The sequence below is a fragment of the Stenella coeruleoalba genome (assembly GCF_951394435.1).
Source record: "Stenella coeruleoalba genome assembly, chromosome: 2".
NCBI lineage: Eukaryota > Metazoa > Chordata > Mammalia > Artiodactyla > Delphinidae > Stenella > Stenella coeruleoalba.
Window position 1 is genome coordinate 118,250,011 of NC_137147.1, and position 18,949 is coordinate 118,268,959.

The 18,949-nt window shown below is 37.9% G+C and overlaps 1 protein-coding gene across 7 annotated transcripts in view; it reads left to right on the forward strand.

Annotated features, from left to right (window-relative positions):
* MCTP2 (multiple C2 and transmembrane domain containing 2) overlaps window positions 1–17,664 on the forward strand; it is a 251,996-nt gene extending 234,332 nt beyond the window's left edge. For 6 of the 7 annotated variants that reach the window (XM_079914836.1, XM_079914835.1, XM_079914838.1 and 3 more), the window contains 2 exons: window positions 7,768–7,877; window positions 13,666–14,083. In XM_079914836.1, coding sequence (XP_079770962.1) covers window positions 7,768–7,877; window positions 13,666–13,868 — 313 coding nt within the window. In that variant the 3' untranslated portion in view covers window positions 13,869–14,083. Of the gene's footprint in view, window positions 1–7,767; window positions 7,878–13,665; window positions 14,084–15,930 lie in introns of those variants that run through there. The other variant, XM_079914839.1, reaches the window with a different exon arrangement.
* Window positions 17,665–18,949: the final 1,285 nt, after the last annotated feature.

The following is an 18,949-nucleotide window of genomic DNA, read 5'->3' on the forward strand; positions in this document are numbered from 1 at the left end:
ACTGGAGTGATGGTCTAGTAAGTTTTTGAGTGTTAGTGCCAGTATCTTTGAACTAAGTCCTCAGTCTTACAAGCAGGAATATTCAGTGGATTAAATGAGTAAAATGTGCCATCTTACATTTTCTGAAATGTCTACTATACAGACAGTGAGTGTAGGCTCTTGAGCCAACTCTCTGGATTCAGATCCCAGTTCTGCCACTTATACTGGAGTAAGTGATTGGGGCCCATTATTACCTTTTCTGACTCAAGTTCTCATCTGTAGAATGGGCATAATAATAATTCCTACTTCATAACATTCCTGGATGAATTAGTGCCTATAAAGAGTTTAAACCCGTGGATGGCCTTTAGTAATCACATAAAAATATTAACTATTATGAGTATTATTTTTGGTAAATTGCTTTGACCTTCTTCCTCTGTGTCTTAAATTTTTAAAAAACTGTGGAACATTTAAACATTTTACCACTAAAGCTGTGGGTTGCCAAGAGAAAAATACATGACTTAACTGACTTGGCTGTTGGGAGGGCTAATCTGACAGTGTGTGTACGAATGTGTCTGGTACATATCTCCACTTTTAGCATCCAACACATAAACACATGTGACACACCATGCACACAAGCAGACGATCATTGAGATCTTTATAAGGATTGCATTAATTGGGAAAAAAATGACATCTTGTTAAAATTTATGTTTTCTAACATATGAATGTAATATATTCCTTCATCTACTTAGATCATCGTTAATTTACCTCAGTATTTGAGAGTTTTATGTATAAAAATTTGACACATTTTTGTGAGATATAGTCTGAAGTATTTGATTGGTTTCATGCAATTTTTGTTTGTTTGTTTGTTTGTTTTTGCGTTACGCGGGCCTCTCACTGTTGTGGCCTCTCCCATTGCGGAGCACAGGCTCCGGACTTACAGGCTCAGCGGCCATGGCTCACGGGCCCAGCCGCTCTGCGGCATGTGGGATCTTCCTGGACCGGGGCACGAACCCGTGTCCCCTGCATCGGCAGGCGAACTCTCAACCACTGTGCCACCAGGGAAGCCCGGTTTCATGCTATTTTAAAGGGTATCTTTTTTTTCAGATTTCATCTCTACCTGTTTGTTACTGGGATATAAAAGTGAAATTAATATTCCTACATTGACTTTGAATCTATCAACCTTGATAAACTTAATTATCTTAATTTTTATATGAAAATTATTATTCTGGTTGTTGTATTATATAAACATATCATCTAGGAATATTTTTTTTTCTTTCTTATTTTTCAGTCCTTATACATTTTACTTTGTTTTCTTGCTTTATTGTACTGGCTAGTAGCTCCAGTACAGTGTTGAACAGAATTGGTGTTGGTGAACATTCCTTTCTCATACATGATCTCAGACAGAAAGCTTGCAACATTTTACCCTTAAGAATGTTGTTTTCTATAGGTTTTTGTAAAGGTGCGTTATTAGCTTAAGGAATTTCCCTTTTATTCCTAGTTTGCTGAGAGTTTTTATCGTGAATGTAGGTTGAGTTTTGTCAAACATTTTTCTGCATTCATTGAGATAACCTTATGGTTGTTTTTGTTTTCTCCTATTTTTGTTAATGTGGTATATTATTATGATTGATTTTCAAATATTAAACCAATCTTACATTTCTGGAATAAACTCAGCTTCATCATGCTATCCAATCTCTTTATATATGCTGGGATTTTATTTACAATTTTTTTGCCTAGGATTTTTGCAGCTGTGACCATCAGTGAGATTTGATATATAGTTTTCTGTTCTTGAAAATTCTTTATGGTGTGAAGGTTATTCTAGACTCATACAATAGGTGGGCAGTGTTCTCTCTTTACCATTATCTGGAAGAGTCTGTGTAAGCCTGTTGTAATTACTTCCTTTAAGATTTTATATAATTTTCTAGTGAAGTATCTGGGCCTGGAGTTTTCTTTCAGGGAAGATTTTAATTAAATATTCAGTTTCTGTAGTATATATAGAGATCTGTTCAGCTATTCTATTTCTTCTCATATCTGTTTCTGTAAGTTGTCATTTTCTAAGAGTTTTTCCATTTCATTTAAATTTTCTACTTTTTGACATGAAGTTGTTTATAAAATCCTCTTACTATCTTTGATGACAGTAGAATCTGTAGCATTGTTCACTTTTTTATGCTCAAAATTGTGTTTTCCCTTCTTTCTTCTTGACAGTCACTTATCAATCGTTAGTCTTTAGCAAGAACCATCATTTGCCTTTGTTAATCTTCCCTGTTTTCTTTTCCATTAATTACTACTTTTATTTTTATTACTTTCTTCCTTCTACTTTCTTTCAGATTAATTTATTATTCTTATTCTAACTCTTTAAGATGGATAACTAGATCATTTATTTTCAATCTTTCTGTTTTCCTAACGTAAGCATTTAAAGCGCTACAGTTTCCTAAATGCTTAACTCCATGCCAAACATTTAGGCACTGATACTCATTATCAATTCACATTTAGTAAAAACTTTTTTCTAATTTCTATTTTTATTTCTTCCTTGCCAAGAAGTATATTGCTTAATTTCTAACAAATGGCCAACTTTTATAAATTTTTGAAAAGAAGGTTATTGAGTGCATTATTTTATATACATTTATTGATTAATTTGTTGATGGTGTTCAAATCTTTTATACTCATACTGGTCTTTATTTTTAGTTCTTCTTGTATTAATTAAAGATGTGTGTTAAAACCTTCCATTGGGGTCATGGATTTGTCTACTCTTTGTAGTTTGATCAGGTTTTGCTTTCTATATTCTGAAGTTATGTTATTTGGTTTGTACATGTTAAAATTGTTGTATTTTCCTGTTTAATTGGATCATTAATCAGTAGAAAGTGACCGATTTTAAAAATTGTTCTTAATGTCTTGTTTAACTAATGATGTGGCTATACCGTCTTCCTTTTGGTGCTTTCTTCATAATACAAGTTTTCTATCACTTTCTTTCAACCTGTTTATGTTTTAGATATCTCTCTTGTTTCTGAGAGTCACTGTTTTTTACTTGCAGCATGTAGTGCATGCAAATTTAATGTGGTTACTGATATACTTAGATTTAAATCTGTGGTTTTTATTGTGTCTTTTTTACCCTTGCTCTGTTATTTGGGTTTTTTTCATTATTTTCTGTAATTTTCTTCTATTTTCCTCTATATATAAGCACCCTTTTGCCATTTTGTTGCTGTTGTTGTTGTTACCCTAGAGTTTACAGCATGGCTTATTACCACAGTCTAATATTAATTGTTACTATTATCATCTTCCCAGTCAATTCAGTCAATTAATCTATGTTCCATGTCTCTTCTCTTTGACATCTTCTATCTTTTTGCTCTTTGTGATGCCTTCTAAGTACTTTCTTTGGACTATCTTGCATAACCTTATTTCCTCTGATATTTAAAATCCAGTTTAATCCATGCATGGGGGTCTTAACTTTTTGTTTATTTGTTTGTTTGTTTGTTTGCGGTTCGTGGGCCTCTCACTGCTGTGGCCTCTCCTGTTGCAGAGCACAGGCTCCGGACATGCAGGCTCAGCGGCCATGGCTCACGGGCCCAGCCGCTCCGCGGCATGTGGGATCTTCCTGGACCAGGGTACGAACCGGTGTCTCCTGCATTGGCAGGCGGACTCTCAACCACTGTGCCACCAGGGAAGCCTGGGGGGTCTTAACTTTAATCACTGCATATCTTTTTAAAGTTCTCCTTGCTTTGTTTTCAAACCTTCTTGGTCATTTTCATCATCTCTTCCTTGACTATATTTTTAAGCCTCTGTTTTTTGACTTTTAAATTATTAAACATTATTATTTAACACGTTGTGTTTGCTTTCTGTATTTGAAGACTTTTGTTTGGGATTTTGCTGTTACTTCTGCTGGCTCTTATTCATGATGCTGTGTGTCCTTTTATATTTTGCAGTTTTAATTATGAACTCATATTCCTTGGATTTGTGTGTGTGTGAGGCATACTCAGATATCTGAGTTGATAGTGCATTTCCTTAGAGAGGATTATTGCTCGAGTCACTTTGGGGTGACTCAACCTGGGATCTCTTTTTTTAATTAAATTTTTTGCTGAGGCTTTTCAGAGTATACTGGTAGCATAAACTCAGATGATAAATCCTGGCACTAGCATCGTGACACACAAGAGAGTTCTTTGCATCCACTTATATATGGTGGATTTGTCCCTCCCTTCCTTTCTTCCTTTTTGTCTCTGTCTTTCTGTCTGTCTCTCTCAATTCATCCTTACCCTGAAAATGTAAATTTTATGCAGTGTTCTTCTACTTGAATCTTCCTTTGTGGAGGCCCTAGGCTTTATCTTCTGCCCCCCATGCAGGTAACAGATGCAGGAGTTCAAAATTTCAATATTTGGCAGAAATTATTAGAGTGAAATTGACTTTGGAGGTTGGTAATCTCCAGAATTCTTGCAATATATTTTATACTCTGATGTTTTCTTATTTTTACGTCAGCCTAATGGTGGCCTTCTCTTTTTTTTCAGGGTATTAAAAATTATTTAGCTATTATTTAACTTTTTTTAAAGGCAGGTTTGCTATTTTTAGAAAAGGAGCCATAATGTATATTTCTTTATAAAAAGTAGTTCCATGCATTTTCCATAGTTTTTATTATCTTCAAAAGGCTACCTGATATAATTAGCTTTTTTCATATTTATGTCACTTTTGTGCAATAAAAACAAGAAAAATGAGGCTAAGTAACACTTACTGAATAATTACTATGTGCCAGATATTGTTTTTAAGGGGTTTACATTTATTAATTCATTGAATCCCCTCAGCATCTCTATAAAGTAGAAAGTCATTATTCCCACTTTACAGATGGGAAAATTAAACCACAGAGAAGTAGAGTACATTGCTTAGGCTCACCTAATGGAAAGGAGATGGGTTCGTTGCTACCTACCTGTGGATTGGCATCCAGGATCTGACACTTACTATGTCGCTGCTTTAAAAAGCAACAACAACAACAAAAACAGAAATAGGGCACACAGATTGGTATTTGTTTTTACTTGTTTATTTCAGTTTTAATTTATTGATTTTATATTTTTATTTATTTTGATTATGTGATATACATCCATTATAAAAGTAATCAAACAGAAAGCTTCCCATTATTCTCTGTAGCTCCATCTTCCCTCTTTCTTTCCCTCTCCCCCCATCATATTGAGCTATCATTCACAGTTTGGAGTATATCCTCCAGAGGTTTTCTCAGTATGTGTGTGTGTGTGTATATATATACATACTTACATATTTCTGAAACTTAGGTTTTCACTGTATCTAGCTTTGAGCCTCTGTGTTGAGGGCAAAGGTGTTTGTGTGGGTGTTCTTTTCATATTCTCATTGTTTTTTAAAGCTGTATTGTATTGCAGAATGTAAATCTATTTAGTTTTTCCTCTCTATTTAGATAAGTTTAGATATCTATTTTATTTAGATATTATCTTATTGATGATACTGAAGCTATTTTCTTTTTTAACTACTGCAAACCATACTGCATCACACATTCATGTACTATCCCTGTGTCCTTGTGCAAAGATATTTGCAGGTTAAATTTCTTGCCCTGGCATAACAGGGGCAATTGTGGCATCCATAACATTTTCTCAAATATTGTGAGGTTGCCTACTAAAAAGTTCTACTACAAATTCGTCTATGGAAGAGAATAGTCAGGAATGGAACTACAAATATGTAGACATTTAAAATAACATAGAAAGCAATATGATAAAGGAGTGGGGGAAATATTGATTATTCAAATTCTTGATGTCAAGTCACTTGACTAGGGAAAGTCTTTTACAAGAAATACCAAATCTAAAAATCAACAGGGAAAAAATTGATGAATTTAGTCATGTAAAATACATAATTTTTATCTTTAAAAAATTATAAACAAGATTTTTTTAAAAGACAAGAAAGCAACAAACTGGGAAAATGTTTGCAACAAATATGACAAAGGACCGATTTCTTTAGTATCCAAAGAGATTTTATTTGAAGAAAACATCAAGGGGGGTGGGGATAGACAAATAGTAACGTCTTTCCTTTTTTTTTTTTTTGAGTTTTTACAAGTGTGCTAGAAGCAGAGCTAACTTTTTTTTTTTTTTGGAAACAAAACTTAAGATAAAAATTTAATATGAAAACTAAGCTAACCATCTTTCACGTGTTACCAGAGCTATTGTAAATGCAAGTACCTGTTAAATTCTAGCAAAACTCTATGCTATAGGTATTATTATTATTCCCATTCTTTAGAGAATAAATTATTGTTCAGACTGATTGAAACACTTTCCTCTAGTCACTCAACTTTTAGAGGTAGAGCTTGAACTCAAACCCATGTCAGTTTGCTTATAAAATCAATTTTCTTAAGCACTTCCCTAAATAGTTGCCTCTGGCAAGAAAATAAGCTAGATATCACTAAGAAACACATTAAAATGACCAACGGTCATATTAAAATGCATTCACCTTTGCTTATATTTTAAAGAAGTGAGACATTAAATACACACACATGTGTACATAATATTGTATCTCTCCATAGGCAAAGATTTAAAATATTAATAACAATTTTTAACAATAGAGTGAGGTATAACTGGATTGCTCTTATATTTTTAAATTTGTTATTGAAGTATAGTTAATTTACAGTGTTGTGTATGTATATGTGTGTGTGTGTGTGTGTGTGTATATATATATATATATATATATATATATTCTTTTTCAGATTCTTTTCCATTATAGGTTATTATAAGATACTGAGTATAGTTCCCTGTGTTATAGAGTAGGTCCTTGTTGTTGAACTATTTTATATATAGTAGTGTGTATATGTTAACACCAAACTCCTAATTTCAGGCTTGATTTGCTCATCTGTAAAAGGGGGATAATCCTTACTTGTGAGCATTACAATCTAAATATATAAAAAAAAAATCTTAGGACAGTGGCACATATTAAATGCCCAATAACTATTATGAGCTGCTCTTCCCAAATCCCCTAACACCCACCCCACCAAAAAAACAGACAACAGAAATAAATCTTTCATCTCAGTAAAGATGAAGGCCCAGAAGAAGAAATGCCCCAGACACTCATGAGCTCTCATCAGGGCACTGGATTTAATGATCACTTTCTAGGATTGTGCAAGGATTTCCATAGTATATTCAGTTCTACATCCCATATTCTAGATCTCAAGTCAAAGCAGGCAATAGATAGAACAAAAGGAGCCAAGGGCCTTGTGAAAATAATGTACGGCAACATTCCCTACATTGTCTATGGGTTGGTGGTGTAATAGTTTATAGCCAGATGCTCCCCAGCCCATTTCAGGGCATTATGAACCTTCTGGAGTCAGTGAGTCTGGAAATTCTAAATATAAGTTATTAGAAAAATGCAAAAGCACTGTACTAATATCCTCCCTTTTCTCAATATTTACTGGCAACCATGTGTTAATTGAGAGAGAAATATTGACTTTGAAGTGACCTGACTCACCTTTCGTTTTGAAGCTCTGCATGCACGGAGCCACATAACAGTATTGCAGTGTTTAATCACTTTGGAGAGCCAAAGTCTCTTCAGTACTGTCGGTTCCAGGAAGGCAAAGTCACCAAGATTCTGACAAGCCGAATGGCAGTTGGTCTTGTGACTTTCTCCTCAAGAATGTTTTTCTACTGCCCAATCAGTTTGGCAGATTTTATCTCCAAGTTTTGAGAAGAAACATTTCCAATAGACCTTTCTCATGTGTATAAACTAAGAAGTAAACATGGCAAAATGAATCTACAGCTGTTCTTGAGCCTCAGAGAAAATGACATGTATGTGGTTTGTCTACAGCACGTTTAACTGGACGGTCCCATTCCTTTCCTTCCTGGCCTGTTTGATACTGGCAGTCGCCACCATCACTTTGTATTTCATTCCACTGCGGTACATCATTTTAATCTGGGGTAAGTTTGGCACGGTCCTTTTGCTAGCAATCAATTCCAGGTAAGAACCAATAACTCATTTTTAAAGTGTGGCTATAAACTTTAAATGTGCTCTTGTTGGCAATTAAACATGAGATTAAGAAAAGTATTGGGGGAACAAAAACTTCCAGGACCTCCCTGAAAAGGCCAGTTACATGAACGATTAGCATAGATATTTATAGGCCGCTTGCATAATTGCAATCAAATAAAAATGTGATTGTGCATGCTATTTCCCTTTGGGCTTTCAGAGTCATAAATACTCTTGAATAATATACTGCTGTGGCCCAGTAACTTTCAGGAAACACTGTTATTCAGAGTGAGCAAACACCTGCATCTTGCCCTTTATATTATGTAAAAGTAGATCTAGCCACTGCTAGCCTGCTCCTGACACTTTATCTCCCCTGGAAGGAAAAAAATAACCTAACCCAATACTTAAATCCAGAAGCAGTGAGGTGAAAGGGAGGGACCCTCAGTGACTACCTAACCAGTGCCTGAAAGGAAAGAAAAAGCTATTATTTACCAGGGGAGATGGTGAGCCTATATAAAGTTTAGCTGCTTTTAAAAAAAGTAGAAACAAAAACAGCAAACTGGAAATAATGTCAGGACTTGATTTCCTACTCAAGCTAGCAATTGGAAAAATTACAAGCAACTTCGTGAATATTTGTGTCTGTTGCTGGGTGGGCGTTGGGTTGATATAAGGAGAGTGCATTGCAGTTAGTTAATTGGAGAAGCAATCAACACTTTTCTGGAAGAATCTATCAGTTTTCGTTTTCCATTGCTCAGCTCCTGTGACCACTGCTCAGTTCTTAACCGTAGTTACTTCTAGGGATCTTCAGATGTTAAGAGAGGTTCAGAGAAGTTCCAAATGTAGGTGACTGTGTTGAGATGCATTCATCTGTAAGCAAAAGCTGAAAGCCTGCAAATGCCAGGGTGAGGGGGAGCTATAATATTTCTAAAACCATTAAATGTAGACCATTTCCAAAGAGAACCCAGGCAGAATCCTGCTGATGAGAAGGGCCAAACTAGACATTCAGAAATGGGAAAAGTCATGGGAAAAATGGAATAACTCATAACATTTCAGAAATAGAGTGATTTTGAGAGAGCATAATCCATTCATAATCCATTCTGTATTTTATCCAGGAGGTGAAAATCCTATTACATAAAGTCTGTCTCCTTTGTAACAAGCCCTAGAAAAGGAAAAGATATTCTAACTCCCTCTTCAGGGGTCCATTTTAATACTTCATGACTCTTACTCTTGGAGAAAGTCGTCTCATATCCATGCTTAGTTTTTGTTTGTTTTTCTGTTGTGTTTTTCAGTTTCAGCACATTGGCCCATATTTGACCTTTAGGAAGGAGAGCATGGAGCTTTTCAGGGGCCCATTGATTAAGAAGGAATACATATTTTATAAAAGCATTTCCCTGAATACTCATATACTGAATGTTATCTGTATAGATTGAATCATCTCATTCTTTCTTGTTTTTCGTTAAGTGTTAGTTTCTCAATCCATTTGCTGATCACATTTAAAACACAGATCTTAAAACTGTTGTCGAACCCTAACAAGAACTTGATCCAGAATTATAAGCATTTGGCCAGTGTTTTGCTCTTTTTAAAAAGTTGGTGTGAGTTGACGGTCAGCTTGTTAAACACTGTTGCACATGATTTCTTCATCCTTCTGGTATATACTTGATTTGCTTTTCTGCATCTCTCCCTCCAGAAAGAAGACTATACTATGTTTCTTCCTTAGATTGTCAGTATTGGGATTCCAATCCATCTTTCAATTTACCCCACATCCCTTCGACTTCTCCTCTTATCCTCCAAGTTCTTGGCAGCTTTTCAACACCAACTTTTTGCATCTACTTAATGAGACATTGTTCTATTTATTGTTCAACTTACGGATGAAATTATGAAATAGCATGGAGTTTAAGATGCTCTCCTGGATGAAAATAACCCTTTGATCTTTATGTTCTGTGTCTCATTCTTTAGTTTTAGACAGAGGTTTATAGTTTATTGATGAGCTTACCATGGATAAGCCTTGACTTATCACATGACCTGTTGCCTCTTCTCATCATGTAAAACCTGCCATACCATCATGGAATATATTCTGCCATTCTGTTAGGATTTATTCTTTTCCAAGACAAGTTAGTTATTAGCTAGCACAGATCCAGGACTTTCCTTTGCACGTCTCTTACATGATCGTATTCTTGGCAGAGAATTTATCACGTAGAAGAAGACAACTTTATACGTCTTAAATTTCTAATTTTCCTTTTAACCATATTAAGCATCAAAAGACTATTTCTTATCCTAAGTTACTCATTTTCATTGAGTCCTGAAGTGGTGGATAAGATCCTTAAATTTTTGTGTGTGATGTTTTTTAACCTTTTGGAGCAAAATTTTTTAACTCTGTGTTCTGTATTTCCCTATTCTTTACATCCAAATAACATTTTTGTATAAGTATTTATTAAGTAGCATAATTATTTAACATAAGTCTATGAAAGCAGCCTAATTTCATGATGGCTGTGGGGAATATTCCTTGACTCACCAACTTTATTGTAAGGTTTTAAATGGTGAGATACTTTCTTTCCTCTTTAACCGTATAATTCCTAGTGCAGCTACATATAGGTAATAGATCTTTAGTGGGTACTTGGCAAATATTTTATAAGTGGATGAGTCTGCAAGTTTAATACCTGTGATCTACATAGATGGCATTTTCTGAGCTCACCACCTCTCTTATTTGGGAGTGTAATTATGAAAATTAAGTTAGAAGTGGTTTAGGAGGGATGTCTGGAATTTTCTCTAGAAAACTGTATCTACTGAATTTTGGTCATTTGTTTGTTGTATGTGTTTCTAGAAGGCAAGGCACCTTTGAGGATTAGATCCCATGGAGGTTTTCTGTACCTTTTGAGAGGTTTCCATATTCCTTCCATTCTGTTCTTCATCATAGATGCTCTAATTATACTTTTTCAGTTCTGATCTTAGCCACTTCTGATTTCCCAGGTAGATTACAAACTCTCCAAGCCAGATTTTGAGCTGCTTGAAAGAAACTGTGACTATTTAACTTTGTACCTCCATTTGATAGTGCAATATATATCACATGGAAGACACTTAGTGTTTGATACAGGAGCAAGCAGGGACCCTCTGCCCCATCTCGCCCATCCCCACCAGTATTTTGCAGTTAGGGCTACATGCCAGTCACTCATAAAGTGTTCTAATTCAGTTTCAAGTGTCTATTCCCTAGTGACCATATGTGCAAAGCAGCCATGCGATTTTTCCTCTCTCTTTCTCCGAGTGATTTATTTTTTTAACCAGAGGGCTCATTCCAATCCACTGATCTATTCAATCTATCATCATTAAATTATAGTGTCTTTCCCAAATGTTAATCCCTTGGGATTGAAATCCCACTTTCTTTCTTTGGCTAAAAAAAAACCATAAAAATTTACGGCAGATATGCTCTATCTGTATCGTTTAGGTGAAAAAATCTAAAGGTACATCTAGCATGCTACTGGAGAAACCCACAACTTCCAAATTTGGTATGTAGTCACATACCTGCCAGTATAAAGACTCTTCCATCACCGCCTGCTTTGTTTTCTTGGCTTATTGACATCTACAGTAATGATGGTAGCCCCCTTCATTGTGGTGGAATTTCAGATTGTAGAATCCTCTTGCCTTTGTTGTCCAATGTGATTCTCCCTTCAACCCAAGGAACTATATAATATAGGTCTTTATTATTCAAATTTTAATATAAGAAATATAAGGTTCAGGGAGGTTAAGTAATTTGTCTGAAACTACAGCTAATAGCACATGGTGAGGCCAGAACTGGAACCCAGCTATTCTTGTTTCGAAACCCTTGTTCCTTGCCCAGTTGCCCTTTAAAGATGACCACAGGCTCTATGATCCCCTCTTGACACTTGATTTTACACTATAGATAATATGGTGGAATTACTGACATTTGAGCCTGTGACATCTTAGAAAAAACAAGATGTGCTTTTGAAGCACACAATCTGAGTTCCTTATAATTTTTATTCTAACAAAGTTTTTCAAACATAGACTGTCGGAGTGCTTTGTGGACTTCTTCTGCCCTTATTGGTGCATTTGAGCTACTGGGCAGGTTTATAATCTACTCAGTGACTAAGAATGCAGTGTTTTGATCGGCTGTGATATTATCCCTGCCTGGCTGTTCATTGTAAAGACTCCAGATGCGCACACTATATATAATTAACAATAGAAGATATATCTTTCCTCAATATGTCTTTGTCTCCCTTCATCATTTTGCCTTGTCTGTTTTCTTTTGCCAGAAAGCCCATGCTACAATTAAATGTCTTTAGAATAACACAGTGGAGAGTATTTTAAAGGAACACTGGGGGAAATTTTAGCTAGAAACATGAAGCTGCCTGTGGAGGTAGAGGGAAGAAAGGCATAGAGTGGCTTTGACTTGAGAAAAAGTGGGCTATTTGCAGGAAGTCTTCCCCAGCCCAGTCAACAAGCACCCTTGACTTATGAACATGGCCAGGTCCCATTTGCCAAGCAGATGTGAACCCGACCCTCTCTAAAGAAACTACCAGGAGTTTGGCATTGTGTCAGGTGTAATGGCATGCCGAAAGTCCAGTTCTTAGATGAAGGCAAAATAATATTTAATGAGAGAAGAAAAACATCAAACCTCTACTGTGTTGTAGACTATTGAACAGGTAAATATTACCTTGCCTTCAGAGTAAGAGCCAGTCAGGGTACCACCAACGTGAACATTCAGCATCACGGAGATTGACAAGGACTTCAGATATGGTCCTTAATAAACAAGCACTCTGTGGGCAAACTTCAGAAGGCCACCTTCTGCTTCTAAGACTCGGCACAAAGGGTTGACATTTAGTGAAAAGACCACGTTTATAAACTCTGGCTACAGGCACACACACCTCCAAAAAGCTCCTAGGAGCAGAGTAGGAGACAAAAGCTGGTGGAGGGGCGCCTCCCTCTGAAGAGGGAACCGTGGGCAGAGCTTGTCCTGGACGTGCCCACGTGCCCAAGGTGCCGCCACCAAGGACAAGTTAAACGTCACACCCCCTTCTAATTACCATTGTCCTAAATCAGCACCGACTTCATGGCCCAGCCAAACCCTCGCACCAGTGCCACGGTCCATAAATTAAGCTAGCAACCACAGTAAGATAATTTTCCAATAATAACTTTTCACAGTTTCCTGCAGCATCAAAGTAAAATCAACATGTCAAGTTCTGTTCTGCAGTGAGAGAAGAGAAACCTGTGAAAATGAGTTGGACGGGGGGGGCGGGAGATAGATTTCTTGTGGGTTCTTTTTAACAACAGAAAAACAACTCCCACCCTCCACCTCCCGCTGCTAGGTTTGGTCCAGAGCTCCCAAGCAGAGACTTGTTTGGGCTAGTGAAGGCCTTTTCCCATCTGGGACATTCATTTTCCTAGCAGAGGAGGCTGTTAATCAGTGTCGTCCAAAAAACCAGTGAGCTCCACAGTTTTAGTGTGTGTTTCTGCCGCCCTGCTGATGGAATTGTAATGGGATTTTCACAGCTGAAGAAGGCAAAGCCCCTCTCCAATGATCCCCCTTTCCTTCCTCCAAGAAGAGACATTTGTGAATGATTCCACATGACAGCAACGTGTGCATGACTTGAGGTCCAGTAATTGTTTTCACACTAATTTTTACTTGTGATTGCTTCCCCTCTCCCAGTCAGGTGAGTTTTTAAAGATAGATAGATGGATAGAGAGACATCAGCAGACAGACAGAGATCTCCCGATATTTCTGTTTTTCAGGCATAAATAAATTTACTAAGAAGTTTCGAAATCCCTACGCCATCGACAATAATGAGCTACTAGACTTCCTCTCCAGAGTACCGTCTGATGTTCAAAAGGTATGTAATGAACGCTCACCCCCAACAGGGGCCCCGACCCTGAAGTCTGGCCTGCCTCAGAGCCAGAGGAGCACAGGGCTGTGCTTGTGTGAGTCATTGAGATAGCGAATCAGAAAATCCTTAAAGAGGCCAGCCTTGCAAAGAGGTGGCAAGAAAACCTTTGTCCAGAAGCATGAGATGATTGGGGAAAATTATCCTGAAAAAGAGCTACTTAAGAATGATCTGGAACTCACACTGTGAGGCTGTAGTGCAGTGAGGTTTGTCCCTTTTCTGATCGTTTGCCTTCCCAAAGAGGATAAGATGGGCTCAGCGAGTAGGAGAGCGTGAGATCCAGAGCTGGGGGAGGCCTGCTTATTTTCCTCCTCTTCCGGATGGCAGGCATTCTACGGGAAGTAGGGGGCAAGAGGATTACCCTTTTGATTCTTCTTTGCCCCGATTATCTCCTAGGCCACCCTCCTATCCCTTTCCCTTTGAAGACTTAAAGATGCTGAGGGCAAAGCCCCCACTTACTCTAATACACATAGAGGCAGAGACAGCATGCAATAATTTGAGATCAGTCAGAAGTATTATTCACAGGTAATGGTCACTTAGTCCAGTAGTGTCCCTTTTCTTTGGATACACAGAGGTTAACCAAGGCAACAATACTGGAAAGTCCATAGAGCAGCCTAATTCAGGCCCCTGCAGATCAGGCTGCTATAAATCCAGAGGCGGGAGGGCAGGCAAAGACCTCTCTAATGGAGAAGAGAAATCATAGAATAGGTAGATGGGGAGACCGTGGCATGAAATGCCATCATGACGATCAAAGACACAATCTTTTATTGTCTGAGAGAATCCCAAATCAAGTATCAATTTCTGGGCCACTGTACCATAATTCATTTCCCAGCAGCTCCGGGTGGATTGCGGAGACGTAAGGCTGAAAGGCCCCAGAGAGTTTCTTTCCTCTTCCAACTTCTAGAGATTAAAATAGATCTTGTGATGCTTTATCTTTTAACCTTCATTTAATGTTATAATTATCTATTAAAATGCATTCTATAAATATGAATTTCCTTGTTAACATTGCATTGCATGATTGTAAAATAGTAACTTGGCCCCTGTTTGTTTGGCCTTGAAGATTGGCAGGCGTGTCATCCCCTAGGGGACCTTCACAAGACACTCTAAAGAAAGCATGCTTTTTTCACATATCTGCTTTCCACCAAGTGTAGCTCAGTTTATGTGATGGGGTAGGATGTCCTTGGGGAGTTTGGCACAAATACTCAGTGAGCACATGTGGTCTGTAATACAATACTTTAAATAAAGCCATTCCACCATCAGCCTATCAAAGCCCACACACCAAAGCAATACGACTGCAACATACCATCACTTGAGTCACAATATGAGTTCGTGCCTGCATCCTTGAAGAATGGAAATTCCCATCAAGCCCCCGCTAAGGATTATCTGTGCACAGTTTGGGCACCAGCCCTGAGCGAGGTCATCCAGTTGGAGTTGGCGTGAATACAGAGGGATACAACAAAACAGCATTTGAGGAAGATGTACAGTAAGCTAGCAAGATCTCCGTGTATCTCCAAGAGCACTTGCTGATAACACAGTAGACAGTTTGCCACTGGGGACTCCCCACGTGCTTATATTTGTCACAGATGTTTTAGCCATTACACTGTAAATGAAATTCATTTATAAGAGAAATCTTTATTAGTCTGGGGCCAGCGTTAATTTCAACATCTCTCCCCCCTCTGGCAAAAGAAATGTATGTAATTGGCAGAGATTTTTTTCCCCAAGATTTTAGATATTTCTAAATGAATAATTCTTAGTAAGTTGCTGTATCATATACTAAGATAAACATTCCCAAGAGGCTGTTATTAAGCTCTTTTCTGGTTGAACACGGGCATACACAGAACTAAAACCATCTAGCAGTGCCGAGAGCAGGTAGAAACCCAGAAACCCATGCATCTCATTAGAAAAATCTGCTTTTAATATTTTGGTTTCAAGAAATGATGCATGACTCTTCAAATCCTTCCTGCAATTAATCCCTCCATGTTCCTGTGTTTAGAAAATGATTCATTACCTTTGAACCTTCCTTCCTTTGCCTTGGTGTGTCCTCGGGGAGCCATTAGCACACTGTGGTGAGCTAGGGTTACCTAACTGCCAGTGTCACGTCTGTCTGTTTTCACAGGTGCAGTATGCAGAGTTGAAGCCCGGCAGCAGCCAGAGCCCCCTTCGGAAGAAGCGCAGCACACTCTAGGACACACACCGACCTTGGACGCCAGCACCCGATTCCGTGTTGGGCTGATTAGACCAATATCCTCTCTCGTTCAGTGGTATCCGTGGTGTCAGTCTGAAATGCGTGCTGTGTGGAGCCCTGTCTGTATCCTCCCCCTTCTTCGTGGCACAGATGCACGCACATGTGTGTGCATCCGTGTGCAGGGGTGTCCTGGTTGCATCTTGAGTCAGCCCAGCAAAAGGGAACAACCCAGAGATGGTAAAAGACTAACATCCCTTCTCAAGTAGGAGATAAAGCAAGGCTTCCATGGGTCTGAGCACCCTCCTTGAGAACAGCCAGGAGGCCACTTGGATTCGAGCATGACTTTGAACTCGTTTTCACACATCCAACAGATTCTCATTAAGATTCAGTTATTTTCACTCCCCACCCCTACACTCCTTTCAGATGATTGTTCATGAGTCCGTTTTCTTCTCTGAGTTAACAAGTCCTTGATAGATAGTCACCATCCACCCAAATAATATATATTATAAATAGATTTTTTAAAATTATTACCAGGATTAGCCCAATTCTTTAGGGATCTTTCAGCTTTAATTACCAAAGACCTATATGTAAAATTTCAGTAAGCTGCTTGGTGCTGGATGCCAGCCTGCATCATGGTCCGTTGCTGGCAATGGATGTCCCAGGAAGGCCCCAAGGGATCATTCACCCCAAACCTGAAGGTTTCCTGAAAGTATGTGGTTGCCTCAAATAGCCATTTCTTCTGACTTGACTTTTTGCTTATCTCCCAAGTAAAATCTCAATATTATAGCTTGAGAAAGAGGGGGAGGGGAATGAATGAATGAATTCTGAGAAGTGTTTTGAAAGATAAAGGCTGAGCAGCAAGGGACCAATGTACGAGGCTGCTTATCTGATTGTCATACTCCCTTCATTTGCCTGCGTTTTTAAGAAAGTGAAAATGCTGTAGCAATCCAAATGGATCTTTTGTTCCTGAGCAAAATAGGCTACACATAATAAAAATATATCTCAGAACCCCATTCCCAGAAAAGTACCCCCCCAAAGTCTTTTTGAGTATATCAGCCTTCATCGTTTCACTGTAACCCCCTCCAAGTAAAAATCCCAATTTTTATGCATATATAAAATGTATACAAATACCTTTCTGTTCAAATAATGTTTAAGTTGTAAAGACTGTATTTTGTTGACACGTACTTTGTATGTGCAGATTTATATATATATAATATATATATATGTATTGTAAAGAAAAGTTGAGGTAAAAAGATCTAATAGTGAGTTTTACTGTTTTTTTTTTTTTTTCCTCCCTCTCTCTCTGGGTTGTAATTTAATAATCTTCAAACAAAATGTTTATGAAAAATGCCAAAGATTCTAAACCTTATCATCCTGTGTCTGTTTTTCTTCATATTCTATCTTCCTGGGTTGCTTTCTGGCTGAGCCAGATTTCTGCATGATTTGATTTACTTCAAGTTAATGAAGCTGGCTGAAAAAGAACCTTGCAGAAATTATAAAAGCTCCAGTAAATCTCTGAGTTGTACATACAATAGATACCCAAGAACCTCTTTTGTTAAACCAGTTAATCTTCTGTGTAAACAATGCCTCATTGTCTCACTCCCAACTACCATCTAGTTTATCATAGTCTGTCATTTTGTAAGGACCTAAGTCAGACATTTTTAAACAGACACGTGAGATCTGATCAGTCATTTGAATGAAAACTTTCAGCAGCAAAATAACCCCTTATTTATTTAAAAGTGGAACCAATACTTTATTGTTATTCTCTTGCAATAGAATTTCAAAATGAAATAATTCGCCTGAAAAGAAGGCATCATTAGTTAGACTTATCTCTTCTGTAGTCCGACTGGAATTTTCAGCATTAAGTTTAGGACACAAACAGTAACTGGGATGCAAGAGCAAGGACAGAATGAACCTTTAACAAACTGTATGGAAAGCAGTTGTTAATTAAGTAGGCATGGGACGTTAAAAATGAATGCTATCTGCAAGTGAAATGTTAAGATTCGTACAAGTAGTCAAACTCGTATGAAAGATTTGGGGATGCTTTAGATAAAATTTATGGATTATGGTTTCACAGTGTGATGATTAAAGATAATTTAGTAGGAATGTTGAAGTCTGGCCAAGCTCTCCTGGTTCTTCCAGTCCTGCTTGGTGTCTTACAGGCATCTCTTCCTCAGCAGTTCGGAAATTCAGCATTATCTTTCCCTCCATGTGTGCAGGACCCCTAACCCCACAGTCTCCTTCTAGCTTTGTTATTCCTTATTGGCACAGGCATCTTATGGGCTGGGAGGCCCTTGGCATCCCTTTTTTCATTCCTCGTGCTTTTATCACCATCTCCCAACCCATAAAATCTGGTAGATCAGTGTTGACACATTATCTTGTCCGTTTATGTTTTGTACATTTCCATGTGCGACCACCCAAGCCACCGCCCAAGCTGAGGCCTCTGTAACCTCTCACAAGTCAAGGTAATGGTGCCAATTACATTATGCCAGGTCAATATTCATTCGGATTATTCTTTTCCCTGTAAATACTTTCTCCCCAGTTTCTATCCAAATTAATTCTAACCTCCTTCAGAGCTTTCAGAAGTCTCCTACCCACACTGGTTTTCTTAGTTCCTTGGCTGGATTAGAGTCCACCTTTCTCTTTTGCACCCCGACATCTTAGATATCTTTCTGGCATCTGCCGTATTCTGCCATCGCTCATAATTACCAGAGGCCTTGACTCCCACTTCCCTCCACTGGATAGCCCATCCTATCTGGCATCTAATAGTCACTCAGAAAATATATGATTAACTGACCAGGTCATAGAAAACATTTCCTTCTCTGCCCTTTCATGTGTGATTCTCAGAACAGAGGCCTGAGCTGGATAAATTAGTGTGCTCAATCCCAGGAAATAATTTCTTGCATTAAGTGCACACCTCATACTCTGTGATATTATTTATAAGCTCTGG